This window comes from Myotis lucifugus, unplaced genomic scaffold (genome assembly GCF_000147115.1).
Source record: "Myotis lucifugus unplaced genomic scaffold, Myoluc2.0 scaffold_8, whole genome shotgun sequence".
NCBI lineage: Eukaryota > Metazoa > Chordata > Mammalia > Chiroptera > Vespertilionidae > Myotis > Myotis lucifugus.
The window spans coordinates 7,616,956-7,633,859 of record NW_005871056.1 but is presented as its reverse complement, the minus strand read 5'-3'; the positions used below and the strand labels follow the sequence as shown (position 1 = coordinate 7,633,859).

Below are 16,904 nucleotides of genomic sequence, written 5' to 3'. Positions count from 1 at the left end.
CAAATATTTAGACATAAAATTAAGAATATTAACAAGCAATATATCAGGTTATGAAGAATGCTTTAGTAAAAACAGATCCTGGTTATAGAAGGTGCTTCAGTGACTGTGGGTGGGCAAAGGAAAGCTGAGTGGCTCCTCTCTTCTGCTTCAGTGGGAATAGCTCTGTTTTTATCTGTTTTATACTATGGGTTCTGTGTTAATTTTCATTTAACAAAAGGATTTTGCTACTAAAACAATTCTCCTAGAAATAAGACCTCTAGATTTGTATACCGCAATTGACATATATTACAGTTGGAAAATTTTAAAAAACCTCTGAAACTCTTAAGAATAAAACCCATTTAAAAAAGGAAATGAAAATTACCTGAAGTAAAGGGATAAAATCCTCCTGTTCTAGAGAGCTGCAGCTGGGCTTTGCGAGAAGACAGATAAACTTAGAGGCATCATCATGATGATTATTCAGCAACCTATAAAAGAAACAACTGCTTACGAAGATCGGCTATGATGAACAATGACTACAACAACAGCTGGTAATTTCAGTCTGATCTGGAAGCCATTTAGATCAAGAATCAAGTGCTTTCCTTTCAATGATTAAATAAAGGGAAAATTCCATGCTTTTGATTTTGTCAAAGGAACATCTAAATAAAAGCTCAACAAGATGGTATATTATTTTTGTAGAATGCTTCTGGGCTGAGACCACAGAGTCAACTGCACTAATGCAGATAACAATACACTGCAGGAGAATATTCATTCAGGTTTAGCACAGAACACCTGGGACCAGAACTCCAGTGCTACCCATCAGTCAGGAAGGGCCATTGTGAACCACATGAGACAGAAACCTCTGTTTGCCCAGATTAGCAGACATATTCAGGGCCAACCTGATAGGTGGCTTTTGAAATTACACTTTGAAGGATCAGGCTTAAGACAGAGAGAGACGGTGGGGGGGCGGGGGGGGGGGGCGGGGAGAGGGAGGGAGAGAGAGAGAGACAGACAGACAGACAGACAGACAGACACTATTATTAAGGCTTTGAGGTCCAAGAATGCCTCACATCCAACTAATTGCTGGACATTTCCATTTGGATTCTATGCTCTGACAGAAAAGTCAAAATATCAAAAACAAAACTTAAAACCTTCCTCCTAAAGCAAGTCCTTTTCATGGATGTTTATTTTTGTTAACAGTGGTACCATCCTGAGTCATTTGGGCTTGAAATTATTTTAGACTTATTTCTCATCCTTATTCTCTATAGCCAATTAGTCACCAAATTTTCTTGTTTTCTTAATTATTTATTGAATGCTAATTGTGTGTCAGGTACTTGTCTGGCCTTGAGGATACTTGGGATACTAAGAAAATAAGATGCTGTTTTGTACCCTGTGAAAAGCTTATAATGTAGGGAGAGAGCTACACAAATAAGGTTACACTCCCGTGTGACAGCCATGACAGAAGTAATAAGCACAGGGTGTCATAGAAGGACGCAGAGGGCCAGTGAAATTCCCTAAAAAGGGGAAATAGGAAAGGTTGCTGTGGGTCACGAGGGTCACATGTGATGCCTGGTGTGAGAGTGCACGGAATATGTGGGCAACTACAAGTGCTGGAGTGGTAAGAGATGGGGACACAAGCATGTAGGATCGGATGCTGGAGGCCCCTTTTATGTTAGATCAAGATGCCTGCACTTTAGCCAATTTCACAGAAGAATTTTAACTTGGACAGTGACATGACCAGATATATTTTTTAGAAATATCAAGCAAATATTTAACCAAGGGTCTGAGCATGGATACTGGGGTGGGAGATGGAAAGGGGGCAAATGTGGTTGAAATGAAAGAATGTAGTAATTGTTAGGGGTGTGTGCGGAGCATGGGGGAGGGAGTAAAAGGGAGAAATCCATGACGACTCCCAGGTTTCTAGCTTGGACCACGAGGTGCTTGGAATACAGGATGGGAATACTGGAGACCTGAGGAATATTTCCTCAAAATGTTTTAGGCCAGTGGTCGGCAAACTCATTAGTCAACAGAGCCAAATATCAACAGTACGATTGAAATTTCTTTTGAGAGCCAAATTTTTTAAACTTAAACTATATAGGTATGTACACTGTTATTAATTAGGGTACTCCTAAGGCTTAGGAAGAGCCACACTCAAGGGGCCAAAGAGCCGCATGTGGCTCGCGAGCCGCAGTTTGCCGACCACGGTTTTAGGCAACTATTCCTTCCTTTCTATTTCCATTGCACCCTCAAGTACAATTTTCATTATTTCATGCTGAGACTGCTAGAAAGTACGAGGGTCATAAAAGGCTTCACTGTTCACCCAATCTTATATAGACAATTCTTCATTCTAAAGCATCCTTTGATTATATAATTCCCCTTTTCAAAAATGTTCAGTAGCTATCTACCACTTAGAAGAGTAAGTTTAAATGCCTAAGTTGGATATTTAAGGCCCTCTGTAATTAGGCTGCAGCCTGCCTATCTACCTATCTTACTACTTTGCTAAATGAAACTTAAGACTCCAGGCTGCGGGCCTGACCCACTATTCTCTGAGTGCTTCATGGGCATTCTTGCCTCTGTGCCATTTCTCATCCTGTTCCCCTCTCCTAGAATACCACCCCTTCCAACTCTGTTATCTGAATGCTGGACATTCTTTAAGGTCCAGCTAATAACCCACCTCCCTCTTCCAAAAAGCGTTCTCTGACAACTAAATTTCTTAGTGATCTTTGTACTATTTAATTTATAGGTATTATCTATACCACGGTACTGTTAGCTTTCTTTTATCTCTCTGGCACCTAAAGGGCAGGCAAATTTATAGCTCTTTTTTCCTTTAGCACCTAGCACAGCAATGTCCACACAGAAGACTCTCAAAAATGTTTGTGATCTGACTAGCAGATGTATACATAACTAACTTCATTTGTTATTATTAAAGCTATAGTATGATATTTATATTTATCCTCCTTATCATTCTTCAGCATGTTCAAAGCCCCCAAAGTTAATAAATATACTTTCAGAAAAAGACTAGCGCAATAGGTGGTGATAGGAACCACCTCTTAGCATTAAAAAATGGGTGGGATGATCACAGCAAAAAGGCAGTGAGGTCTTTGGAAAGGAGTATGTTTTAAAGAAAGAACAGCACTACTAAATAAAACCCGTACAGACATGACACATGAGAGATACTCTGAAAGGGAAAAGCCAAGTCAAGTATGGTCTTTTGCTATTAGAAACAAAGATAAAAAACAAAGAAAAGGTGAATTACAGCCAATGCTAGTGGCTGGTGAACTCTATATGGCAGGAGAAAAGAGATGATAAAAGTTGTGAAAGCATGTAGTGAAGGCCTGGGGCGGGGGGAGGGAGGGTTGGGGAGAACGGGTGTGGTTTGGAGGAGGTCAATGGGGAAGAAAAGTAGACATCTGTAATAGTTTCAACAATAAAGATAAGTTTTTTAAAAAGTCGTGAAAGCTGGAGAAAGAAGGTAAACACAGTGATTCTAAACTGGTATTTTCTAGAACTCTTGAGATAAAATATTGCCCTAACCGGTTTGGCTCAGTGGATAGCGCGTCTGCCTGTGGACTCAAGGGTCCCAGGTTCGATTCTGGTCAAGGGCATGTACCTTGGTTGTGGGCACATCCCCAGTGGGGTGTGTGCAGGAGGCAGCTGATCGATGTTTCTCTCTCATCAATGTTTCTAACTCTCTATCCCTCTCCCTTCCTCTCTGTAAAAAAATCAATAAAATTTATTAAAAAAAGATAAAATATTGTTTTATTAATGGAAAAATGACATGTTGTCATAAAAAGGAGAGAAGTAAAGTATAAAAATATGAACAAAATTGCTAACTCCATTTGAGAGGATCTATACCACAAAGCTGGTAAATCTAGGAACTCAAACAACAAAATTGTAGAGCAATGTCTTCCCCCTAAAAATGTCCTTATTATAAGAAAAACATGTCAGAGGAGAAAAATGAAATGGGCCGTAGAGCAGGGAAAGAAAGGAGGGCAAAGGCATGGGAACAAGAGCCCATTAGATGTCTACCCACAAACCACCTAGAAGAGGCTAGTAACCGTCCACCCCAGAAGCATTGGGACAAGAGGGAAATTATTTCCTGTTATGCTGTGACTTTTGTATTTGACTTTTATTGGAAGTCAGCACACATATGTGTATGTCACTATGCTTTGATTCTGTATCATTATTTGCCAGTTATTTTTTGTACTTGAAAGTTTAAAATACTACAGTTTGGTCCAAGATACTTTGTGGAAAGGGTACAATTTGCAAAAAATTACAAAAATAAACACGTCTTTTTCAAGGTCAGTGTGGTAACTCAAACTATCACGCTAAATTGCTTAATCTCCCAAAATAACATACTTAAAAGGCTTTAAGAGCTCAGAGAGGAGTTCCCACTAGAGGGCACTCTAACCATTTTATATCTGGCCAGGAGATAAACCTTTACTACAGTCGTTCCGCGGGTTTGGTTGATTTGCATATTAGGCTTTTATTATATAGGATAAGTAGTTTCTTCCAGTTCCTAAAATAAAGATTTGTGCTTCATGTCTTTCCCCCCCCTTTTTCCTTCTCTTTTCCCTAGAGATACAATTAAAATGATTCATCTCAATAAAAGAATACATCGGTTGTGGCTGCTGCTGCTCTATCTACCAACATAAATATCCATCCTATCTCAGTGACATAGTCTTAAGACAAAAACACTGGCCATTACTTTCCTCAGTATTACGCAGCTAACTGTAGGTAAATCAAGCTGGATACTAGTTTTCCTTTGCTACAGTCAGCCTCAGGCTCACAAACATAGGGTCCAAGAATATTCAAAATAACAGAATATAAGTAGTTATAGTTCTCTCTGGCTCTAATCTTTTACAGAATAGACTATTTCTTTTTTTCAATTTCCCAGCTTTCTCAAAATTTTCTCTTAAACAATCATAATTCACTTCTTGTTGCTTTCCCAGATTGCTAGATGGTTTTTGTCAACAATGCTGAACTCATTGGCTGAAGATACTTCTGACAAATTATCTCTATGCAATATCCCTATTTCTTCTACCCTTGAGTAACACTCCAGCTGAGGTCTTTTCAGGCCTGGTACCTACCAGGATGAAAGTATTTAGCTGAATGAAAGCTAGAACACCTACACATTTCAAGTTCCTGAATTCTCCTGTTATACTGTATGCTGATTTAAAATAACAATAATAGTGATTAATAGACAATCAGAGCAACCAGCTGAAGTCCTGGCCTTTTTGTGTGTGTGTATTTTTCCCACTGATTTTGTTAGAGAGTGGGAGGAGAGAAGGGGGGGGGGAGAGAAACAGTGATGTGAGAGAGACACATCGATGGGTTGCTTCCCACATGCACCCCGACAGGGGTGGGGAAACTGTAACCCAGGTACATGCCTTTGACGGGGAATCGAACCTGTGACCCCTTGATTCTCGGGCCAACACTCTAATTGCTGAGTGAAACTGGTCAGGGCTGAAGTCCTAGTTTTAATGGTGGGGAAGAGGGAGGGAATCCAAGCCAACCTCCCTACTGTTCAGACCCTAGGCTCTATTTTCTTTCCCTAGGTTCTGCTGGAAATACTCTAAGGGCAAAGAATAATTCCTTTGCTGATTTACTCCTGGCTAATTAGTATTTTGTTTTTGGTATTTCTAGCCTCAAAGTAATTCCCTTTTAGGAAAGTTGTAGATTTACCCAGCAGTTTTCGGTTTGCTATAGGAGAGGTGAAATGGTGATAATGACTCTGACTTTGGAGTGTCATCCTGATGGAGTATGAGGAATGATTCTCCTAGGGCCCTTTCAGTCCTTGGTATCTGAACAATTTAGAACTACTCCCTGTAATAAGATGACTAAAATCCACCTGGAAAACATGAATCATTTGTAACTTTTAGCTTTGGTGTGGTCCTTCAAAAGTTCATGAACCAGTAGTCTTATACCCCCTGATTACTTCAGCAATGCACAAAGAATTTGGTCAACTCAACTTGCTGCTAGATTTTAAAAAATAAGAATACATTTATTAATCACCTAATATGTTCTTAAACATTATACTACTAAGGGCTTTTAGGTGTCATGAAGGGATTAGAAAGTATCTGTAAGCTGAATTATGCTGCTATTACTGTATATGTGAATTTTATTTTTTACTTTTTAAATTCAGCTGTCAGTTCCTTCCATGACCTTGAGTTTGGGGCTTTTTTTTAAATCCTCACCCAAGGATATAGTTTCCATTGACTTTAAAAATATATATATTCTTATTGATTTCAGAGAGGAAGGGAGAGGGAGAGAGAGAATCATTGATTGGCTGCCTCCTGCATGCCCCGCGCTGGGTTTTGAGCCTGCAACCTGGGCATGTGCCCCTGACCAGAATCGAACCTGGGACCCTTCAATACGCAGGCTGATGCTATAGCCAAACCAGCTCTATTGACTCTTTTAGAGAGAGTGGAAAGGAGGGAGGAGAGGGAGAGGGAGAGAGAGAGGGAGAGAGAGAAAGAGAGAAACATTGATGTGAGAGAAACACATCGATTGCTTGCCTCCTGCATGTGCCCTGATCAGGGACAGGGATCAAGCCTGCAACTGAGGTAGGTGCCCTTGACTGGGAATTGAACCCGCGACCCTTCAGTCCACATGCTGATGCTCCAACCCATGAGTCAAACCGGCCAGGGCTATATGTGAATTATTAAATGATGATGATAATAGGTGAATAGCATTTCCCAACAGTTTACCAGGAAGGGTATCTAGACCAGAAAAGGTGAAAAGAACATAAAGAAAGCTGATCAGTTAAAAGAGGTAGAAGGAGCCAGCTGTGACATGCTCTTATATAAAATATATCAAGAAATAACTTCTAAAGAAGAAAGCAGGGAGGGAAAAAAAAGAAGAAAGTTGGGTTTGAATTCAAGAAAACTTGTCAAGATGTTAAAATCTAGGAGAGTCTTGATATATGTACTTTTTGTTTGTTCCTTAACTGGAGCTTTCAAAAAGTAACAATAAACATTTTTTACAATTCAGTTATTTTTAATGAATCAACTGGACACAATTCTAAATTGGATCATATGAGAATGGAAGCTGTATTTGCTTGTGATACATGTGGTTTGCTCTTACATCACTATGACAAGAGTCAAATCCTAAGACTCAAATTTAACAAGTAAAACTGAAACTATCAAATGGTTATTTTAGAGGTATTTCTGAAGATCTAATTTACTGCTTAGAGACATGTAAGATAAAGGCTTATGAAAAGGATTTGTGTGTGGGTATAAATGGCTGTGAATCATTGAATTTTACTTGTGGAAATAAAGGGTAAAGGAAAATTAATAAATGAATAAAATAAGTGTGCTTTATAAAGCATGTCATGAGGACCAGACAATTCTTAGCCTAGCCTCAGAGAAACTGCTCACATACTTACTTTCTCCACAAGGCAATAAATGACTGTGCTGACACAAATCCTGTCTTCTCTCCCCCTGCAGCCCTGAACATGGGAGCTTTCCAATAGAGAGGACAGCCACAGACCTGCAAATAAAACATAAATACAGTGTTAGCCAAGGGGCAGGGAAGAGATAACATGGCCAAAGAAAGGCTTTTGTGGCTTTTATTCTTCAAGCCACAGTGGACAAAAGGGCCCTTGGGGGAGCAAAACTGAGACAGAGGCACATTTCTCAGGTAGAGACAGGGGAAACAAAATAGAGGGATGTTTAATGAAGAAAATGGAAATTCATTGACACCTTTTCTCTAAGTTCATTTATAGTGATGCTTCTTTCTCCTATCCTGACATTAAAGTAATCAGTCTTTTCCCTTCCTACCACTCTTACATCATATATTTTCTACCTTCTAGAAAGAAAAAGAAACGATTAAATGTCATGGCTGTGCATGCCCTTCCTTCCTATGGCAGAAAACTACAATCACCTTTATTACTTGGTCATTTGGTGTTAATACACTCCACTTCTGTCTTCCGCTCTCTCCTTTGCATATGTTAGGCCCCAGGTTCAAGAACAACCAGAAAAGCCTTGACTGCTCAAGAAAGTAGCTATAAATCTATTTGAATGGTTACAATTCAGGTAAAAGATAAAAGTTAAAAATCAAAATGCTACAGTTTATTTATGTATTAGAAGCTACCACAAATTATAAAAGCTACCACATATCATAAAAGCCTTAAGAATTGGGAATGAATACAAAGCAATTACAATACCCTAAAAAGATAATATTTTCTTCCTCAATAAAAAGCTCTTTCTTTCAATTAAATTTCTAAATGTTACCAATTTTGTATACACATGTAAAACATATTCCCAAACCTGGAACTCTTCAAAGAGACACATCTTGCTATTAAAGAAATTCTTATTATTCATATTAGACGTAGGATCTGTTGAGCCTTCATCATTGAGTTTCTCCATTGGAGGTTGACAAGATGTGAATCCACATTAGGTGAAGTTGTGCCTATTGTGAGGCCTTAGCACAAGGGGGAGCTCTACAGAAGACTGAAGACTAGTCCCAGCCTGCGATTAGTTATGCTGAGAAAGCCCACGCCTGCTGGGTTCATGTCAGAGAGGAGGATATGGAAGGTGAGATGCAAACAAGGGATGTAAGTACAGAAATAAGATGCTGCTCCTGCCAAGGCCACTAAAGCATGTTCTGCAAGCAGGAGGGAATTTCATAAGTCCAGAGTTCAAATACCTCCACTGAGGTCAAGAATGAGGGAAAAGTGTTGCTTAGCAACCAAACAGATTGTTTATTGTATAAGTTAAGATTGCCAAGGTCCAAAGCTCACAATTAATATATTTTGGGTTGTAAACTGTCAAATCCACTTTCCCCAATCCGAATCCTTTCATGCAAAATGGTGGTTTGCCAAGAAAATGCTCTCAGATGTGACAGGCAATTGGCAACTGCTGGGGAAGCTGAAAGAATAGCCTGTATTAAGAAGGTGGAGCTGCAGAGCCACAAACAGCAAGTACACAGAGAGATTGGAACTGACTTGCCAAAGTTCTTGAAACTCCCACCATTAGTCATTCATGGATTTTTCAGAATTGGAAGGGACTAGGCATCTTTTAGCTCAGCCTTGAGAAGTGGTCACCAGCCCAAGCTGAACACTTTCAAAGGCTGTGTGCTTATCAGCTCCCATGTGGCTATTTACAACATTTATTCCCTTGGACTCCCATTAAAATACATATATGTCAGCTTGTAAGGAGTAATAAGCCACCGAGATTAACAAACATTTATTATGACCCAAAGGCAAAATCCTAAGAGAGAAGGTAGAGAATGGATGTTTTAAAGTAGATTGAAAAGGGTTGACCTATTTTTCTCATAGTGGGGTACCCTGAGCAAACAAGTGTTAGGGTATCAGACCCCTGGAGAAAATGCCAAAGGAAAAAAATGGGAAGGGGCAGTGAATGGCAAGGACTATAGACATTGTACCTTGGCTATTAAAAAAAGAAGTATGGTTGGCCTGTGTCTGCTTAAAAACAAAGAATTAAGATAAAGGTAATCAGGAGATTAATAAGAATCTAAAAAAGTAAATGATATTCATATGAGGGCAACAGAATACAGCCTTTTATAACAGAGGAGAGAACAAGCCAGGGTCAAGACTTTTTACAAAGGAAGAGGATGGATGACAAGTGGGGGTGTACAGGGAGATACAGAAAATGGGTTTAGGAAACTTAGGTTTATAGGAGCAGGCAAGAGTCAATGTGGCAATCAAAGTCATTGGAACAAAGGAAACGTAACACCTATAATTTGATCTAAGAATGGCCTAACAACATAAAGAGCTGAAAGCAAGGTTGTCTAAATACACACAGGAAAATACAATAACCAGTATTTGCTATGTTCTTTAACATTTTAAAATGTCTCCTCTTGTTACTTCGTTTGGTCCCCATGTTGAAGAGGGCAGTGTTTTGTTTGTTTGTTTGTTTTTTAATCACCTGAGGATATTTTCCATTAATTTTTAGAGAGAGTGGAAGGGAGGGGTAAAGACAGAGTAACATTGATGTAAGAGAGACACATAGATTGGTTGCCTCCCACACGCGCCTGATCAGGGCCAGGGATTGAGCCTGCAACCCAGGTATGTGCCCTTGACTGGAATCGAACTCCATCAATTGAGCCAAACCGGCTAGGGTGAGGGCAGGTATTTTTATCCCATTCTTCAGATGAAGAACTAAAGGTACAGAGGGTACTTTACAGGCCAGAGGTATGATGAGTCAAGATGATGCTACATCAGCCCAGCTGGTGTGGCTCAGTAGTTGAGTGTTGACCCATGAACCAGGAGGTTGAGGTTTGATTTCCGGTCAGGGCACATGCCTGGGTTATGGGCTCAATTCCCAGTAGGGGGCAGTCAGGAGGCAGCACATTCACTGCCCCTTTCTTATCATTGATGTTTCTCTCTCTCTTTCTCTCCCTATCCCTTCCTCTCTGAAATCTATAAAAACATATTTAAAGAGAAAACAAAGATGATGTTACAACAGCCAGAAGAGGAGCTGGAGGGCTTTGTATGGTTCAGAAAACAGTTTCATTCTTTTCCCCCAACTTCCTGCTAGAGGCTCAGTCTCTGACAAATGCTTTTCCTACTGGTCCTCAGTTTCTGTTCCCGCACTGCCTTTGCCCCTCTTAGATTCATCCTCTCATTACTTCTCCATCATCACTTAAAGCTGTGGAAAAAAGTATACACTACACACTGAGCACTTAATCAGAATGGGCATTAATCTCTCCAGCACTATTTGAGGTTCAAGGTGAATAAGCTAAACTTCACCAACAGATGCAGACTTTACGAACACAGAGATTTCTTTGCACTTAAAAAAACAGACCACAGCCTCTAAAGCTATACTTAAATGTCACTAAAAGTATATTGCAATTCAAGCTGGCCTTCCAAATAACTTTATAAACTACAAGAATCCATAAAAATGTTCATTTATTGCTCCAACCACCTCTCCCCTCAATCTCCCTTAAAGGTTATCTTTCTTCTCCTTTTCACATGACCACATCTTGTGAGAACACAAGCATAAAGAGTGCAAGGTATGCAGGTGCATAGTTCCTTCCTAGTGGCAGAGAAGAGCAGTCAGCACAGTAAAGAATGCCTGAAAATAAGAATGGCTTAGTGAGTGCTAAGAGGACAGCCACAGCCAAGTAAAAGCTGGTTTTATGGGGATTAGCTAACTGGAAGACACGATTAAGTGAATTTTTAAAATAGACAAAATCTAATAACATGAGCTGATACAATAATCCAAAACAAAATAATGTAAACCAATGCACTTTTGAGATTTCCTGAGGTCATTATATACACACACTCTCACTTTTATGTGCAATGTTATTTTTAACTTTTTAAAGGTATGAGCAATTTACCTTGCTACCTCAACCGACAATTAAGGTCTAAGAGCAATGAACACCAATGCTTGGCACCCATATGTGGGATTTAGGGCTACAATCAAGTACAATTCAGACAAGTTAATCAGCCATGTATGTATACTGGCTACTGTGCCACATGATAATTATGTATAAAGAGCAAATTGTTATGTAAATGACTGTTTACTAAACAAAATAGTTTTCTAGCTTTTTAAACTTTTCTATGCTGTCAGCTTTAACACTGGCAGTTTTCCTGACATACAGATTGATCCTCACTGCCTATAAATAGCAAAGTCCTTCTTCTGACTCCCCAGCATGCACAGACCTATCCTTGACTTGATTATACTCTTTCCTATACCTCCCTTGACCAACTTAGGCTTTCTGCTCTCTCCTCTGAATCTGTTGAGTGCTAGAGGGCCACTGAACCGTTGAGTAGGGGCAGAAAGGCCAAAACAGGCTCCTCTGTCAGGGGTTGGGAATATTCAGAGGAGGAAGGTCAACCCAGAAGACCTGAATTCAAGACAGAGTAGGGAACAGGTCTCTGACAGTGAGGCGCTAATCACCTGGACTGGCTCTCTCTCCAGGTGTGGTGAGCCCAGCACAGCACCAGGGGACAACTATGTCACTTAATCTACACAGTCTCTTCTGGTTTGCCTGTCTGAAGCAGTCCAGGAAAAACTCCTGTCTCTCTCACACACTGTTGCCATGTTAGAAATACCGTTTGGCATTTATTTGGTTAACATGTTATCTCCAGATGCAGCCTTCATTCATCCTTGCCAAATTCTACCTTTTGGGTTTAGATTCATATTTCTAGCCCATTTAGATAATTCACCATTTTGGTTCCTACAACAGCTATTTCTCAAAGTTTCAGGTAAGAATGCCAATGCCCTGAAAGAAGTTATAATTTATTAGGGTGGCTATAACTGGAAGTTAGCTAATGGTATGTTAGCCTATGTTCAGGTCAGATAACATATGGCAGAAATAGCACAGTGCTAGGAGTTAGAGGACTTGTCTCCTGACATGCACCAATTAATTCTGTGACTTTAGGTAAGTACTGTGGGACTTCAGTTTCCTCATATGTAAAAGAGAGTGAAAACAGGTGAGCTCTTATTTCTGGAATGAGTCTGTTTTTCATTAGAAACAGCTAAGGGATCAACAAATAACTTCTAAGATTAGGAGTGAAGAAAGGGGGAATGAAAGAATTCCTTTTCATTTATCTTAAAATCACTCTATTTGCAAAGTATTTAACAGCAGTAACAAATGTTCTAAAGTTAGAGGTAGGGGAGAAAACAGGGCACGACAGGAGTGGAGATTTAGGGACTTCTCCAAAGACATACTGGAAGCTAGGTCTTACAGGATAGGTGACATGGGGGTTGGCAGGAGTGGAAACCCATTTTGGAGGGGAGAACTGAGAGCCCAAATGCAGAGATGTGCCTTGGGAGGGCAAGTGGGTCAGACTCACACACACAACAGTAGTTTGGGTTTTATCCTCAATATCAGTTTTCAAACTTTTAAATATTATTCCTAAAAGCAGGGGAAATCATTCCCAGTGTAAGTGTGCATGGGGTCTTGGGAGCTCCCACTTGGTCTCCTACTTGTCCACATGCAGCTCTTAGCCTACCAAACCCCTCTGTCTCTTGAAGCACAGCCTGAAATCACTGCTAAATTCCCAGGCATGATCTGACTCTCCAACATATGTGCGTAATAAAAATAAAACCCAACCAAAAGAAAGCACTGCTATGAGTGGTAGGAATCCCTGAATATTGCTGAGCTGGGAAATGGCATGATCAAATATAATGTGATGGTCATGCTCAGTAGTAACTGTTCTAGGAGAAGGATAGAGGCATAGAATCCAGTTACTAAAGATTTTATAGTAGTCCTGGCATTAGGAGCTAAGACAGGGGTGGGCAAACTTTTTGACTCGAGGGCCACAATGGGTTCTTAAACTGGACCGGAGGGCCGGAACAAAAGCATGGATGGAGTGTTTGTGTGAACTAATATAAATTCAAAGTAAACATCATTACATAAAAGGGTACGGTCTTTTTTTTTTTTTTTAGTTTTATTTATTTCAAACGGGCCGGATCCGGCCCCGCGGGCCGAAGTTTGCCCACGGCTGAGCTAAGATCTTAAAAGCAGTTGGATATACTGGAAAGTATCAAAGACTTGCTTCTTAGGAAAAATCCATTTATTTCTGAGTAGAATTACAATGTTGAGCTGGCCTAGTTGTTCCTGGTCTGGCTTTAGGACAAAGAGTTATGATTATTGGGTGAGAACAAAAAATAAGATTTGTATTCAACACAAGAGACACAGGTCTAACAAGTAAGGCTATATTTAATGATGAAATAGGTTGCTTGGTAAAATAGTGAGTTTCCTGTCACTGAAAGCATTCAAACAGAGAATGAATTTGTTATGTCAGTGATATCATGGATGCAATTCCTATATTAAATGAGAAGCTAGACTAGAAGTCCACTAAGGTTTTCTTCAAACTTAACAGTTCCATGTAATAGGACCATAGCTAAAGATATATCAGGATCAAACACATTTTTTCAACATGGGAAGAAAAGCCATATGCATGCTTAAAAGCAGAGAGCAAAGAGGCAGTGAAGAGAGGGAGATTGGGACTGCTAGGGAAAGGGCAAATATACATCATTTAGTAGTTGTATTACCTTGGCAATTTTTCCCATTTCATAAATATCTGCTTTCTGATCTTCAATATCCATGAAAGCAGCTTCAATCCTGCTTAGAATCTGTTCATGGTTACTGCAGGCATCTGGGAGTCCTTCAGGAAAATAGAACTGTGGAATGTTTATGGACAATGGTGCGTTCACAACCTTATTCACATGAGGAACAGGAGAGAGAGGCTGGGGAGTACTTGGAAAGGTGGCTGGAGGTGGCAATGGGGTTCCAGGCTTCTTTTCTGGTTTATTTTGAATCTGGAAGGAAAATCTGAGTATGAGACACATAAATTATAAACAGCATATATTTCTTGAAAGTTCTCACCAGTAATAAGAGGTTAGGTATACATAAACCACAATTAGAGACAGCAGAGATTAAGAGCTCACTCTACTCTAGAGGGTGGCAAGCATATTTCTAGGGAATGCTTATCCATACTAAATATATTAATACATCAACCATATGTTAATACCTGAGTTTATATAAATTAATGCTTAAAAATCCTACATTTCCCATAAATTATATGGCAGACATCTTTTTAAAATATTTTTTTATTGATTTCAGAGAGGAAGGGAGAAGGCTAGAGAGATAGACACATCAATGATGAGAGAGAATCATTGATTGGCTGCCTCCTACACACCCCACACTGGGGATAGAGCCCACAACCTGGGCATATGCCCTGACCGGGAATCGAACTGTGACTTCCTGATTCATAGGTCGATACTCAAATACTGAGCCATGCCAGCCAGGCTATGGCAGACATTTAAGAGCAATGCCAGCTGACATATTAAGAATCTCAAGGTGTATTCTTAGTCTTTAGAATTGGATTAGTAAATTCTTTTTGAAGACTGTTCTTGGTCTTTTTGTGCATTTCTCTCTTCTTTAATAGGCAGAATAAATTTTTAATTATGTAGATCTAAAATCTATTGGAGGGAGTGTCCTTTCACTTTCTTCTCTAGTTTAAATTTGCCTAGGTAGAATCACTGCCAGCCCTGATGCAGAGAAAGTCTTTGTTAAGAAAATTAAAGCATTTTTGTTTTGGAATGTCTTCCACCAGGCCAATTTACTTGCCACTAGAGGTATGCCATTTTTTTTCCAAGATATATATTGCTCTCATTTTTGGTACATTCTAATAGGAAAGGATCATGGTCATTAATTTCATCACAGCCAAACTTCCTTTACTGTTTATTAACTCATTTATACTTTATATACTTTACAGCAAGGACAGTATAAAAAGGGGGTGGAGAGTAATAGGGAGATGAAGATTATCCATTTAGTTAAAGAAGTTTATTTTATCAATGAAGACTAAATTTAGTTCAGAGAGTCCTAGAAGAGAAAGCAAAAAGATTCCATGAAGATTTTCAGAGTTTAAGTTTCTACTCTTAATTTTGACTGACACTGTATTAGATGCCATATAAAGTATAAAAGATGGCATGATTGTTGACCAACTAGATTTTAAATTCACTGTGAACACAAAGTATTGCTTGAGTGTTTTTCCTTAAATTATCCTAATGCCATTCCTAAAGTTTGAATAATAATTTATCTGTAAGTAGATCTGACTATCATATTTCCTTTTGACATAAGGGCTTATAACATGATATTTAGATTCAGGACAAAAATCTTTATTACAAACATGAGTATTATAGGAAGATTCATTCACATAAATACATGATGAATAAAATTGAATCTCCTTTTTTGTTATACCTGATCCATTTCTCATGTTAATACCTGATATTAATACAAAGAGTGGAGTCTACTCATATATTATAATACTACTGGGGCTAGGAAGGCCAGTTGGTCACACCACGCCACTGCTGCACTATCAGGATGTCAGCCATGTAAAGTAGAAGTCTAGGAAGAAATTGCATAGAGGGAAGTGGTACCAATGAAAGATGAAAAACTTAACAGAAAACAAGGATGGCTTACTAGTCCTATGACCTCAGGAAAGTTACATAATCTTTCAGAATTTCAGTAATAAAACAAATTAAAATCCTTACTTCTTAGGATATTGTGAGGATTAAAGGAAATTACAGGAGTAAAAAGCAAGGACATTACACAGGTAAAAGGTTCAAAACAGTGCTGGGTACGATATGTCCTTATTTAAGCTAAAGGGTGGGGAATCTTAAAACATTAAACATAACCTGGCATGGTTCTGCAGATTCAATAATAAATAAAATAATCACATTTATAAAGAATTTAAAGTTTACAAACCACTTTTGATTTAACAGACTGGTAATCTATTCTAAGTAAACATTTCTCTCTGCCTTAGTGCTAAATCTGCAAATATTACATACTCTTGAGTCAATGACAATAGAAATTGTTCTTAAACTTCTAAAATAAGGCATGTAATTCTTCAGGTCTTTACCTAGATTATTTATATTAGTGTTATTTCCTTTCTATTATTCTATGCTAAAAAAGATTTGTGAGACAAGTATACAATCATCAAAATTATTTTTTGGTTTCCCAAAATGTTTCCCATGTGTGACATCCAGAGCAGTTTTAACTGTAGGATTAAGACCACTGGTGCCAGTGAGGATGAAACCCAATAGTCTAATGAACACATGCTAGTGGGGAAGGTTTAAAGGAAAGCCTTCAATGTTGACTCTACACTTTTGCTCTGATAGAAATAAGTGACATTCAGAACAAACCCTGGCTATCTGTCAAAGTTTTTATTTGAATGAGAAAATATTTGATTATGTAATAGTCTATTTTACTTTCCTTAAGTGTACCTCTTAACACAGAGCAATTTATGGATAGGCAACTATTTATTAATTCATTGGTAGATACACATTTAATAATAGTGATGTTAATATTTAAAAGGGAAAATATAAAGAATGCATATTGTGAACTTTTGGTTGTATCAATTTACTTTCCATTGAATTTAAACTTTAATGTAGTTTAATAAAACTGACTTTTTACTAACATTATAAAACAAAACACAGTAATAAAAT

The 16,904-nt window shown here is 38.7% G+C and overlaps 1 protein-coding gene across 7 annotated transcripts in view; it reads right to left on the bottom strand.

Moving 5' to 3' along the window:
• Window positions 1–16,904, bottom strand: part of PPP2R3A (protein phosphatase 2 regulatory subunit B''alpha) — a 104,629-nt gene that overhangs the window by 61,857 nt on the left and 25,868 nt on the right. For all 7 annotated transcript variants that reach the window (XR_002827980.1, XR_002827978.1, XM_023749563.1 and 4 more), the window contains 3 exons: window positions 13,947–14,213; window positions 7,364–7,467; window positions 362–464 (listed from right to left, as the gene is read on the bottom strand). Coding sequence is in view for 5 of the 7 variants with exons in the window: in XM_023749563.1 (XP_023605331.1) it covers window positions 362–464; window positions 7,364–7,467; window positions 13,947–14,213 (474 nt within the window). In the remaining 2 variants the exon portion in view is untranslated. The remainder of the gene's footprint in view (window positions 1–361; window positions 465–7,363; window positions 7,468–13,946; window positions 14,214–16,904) is intronic.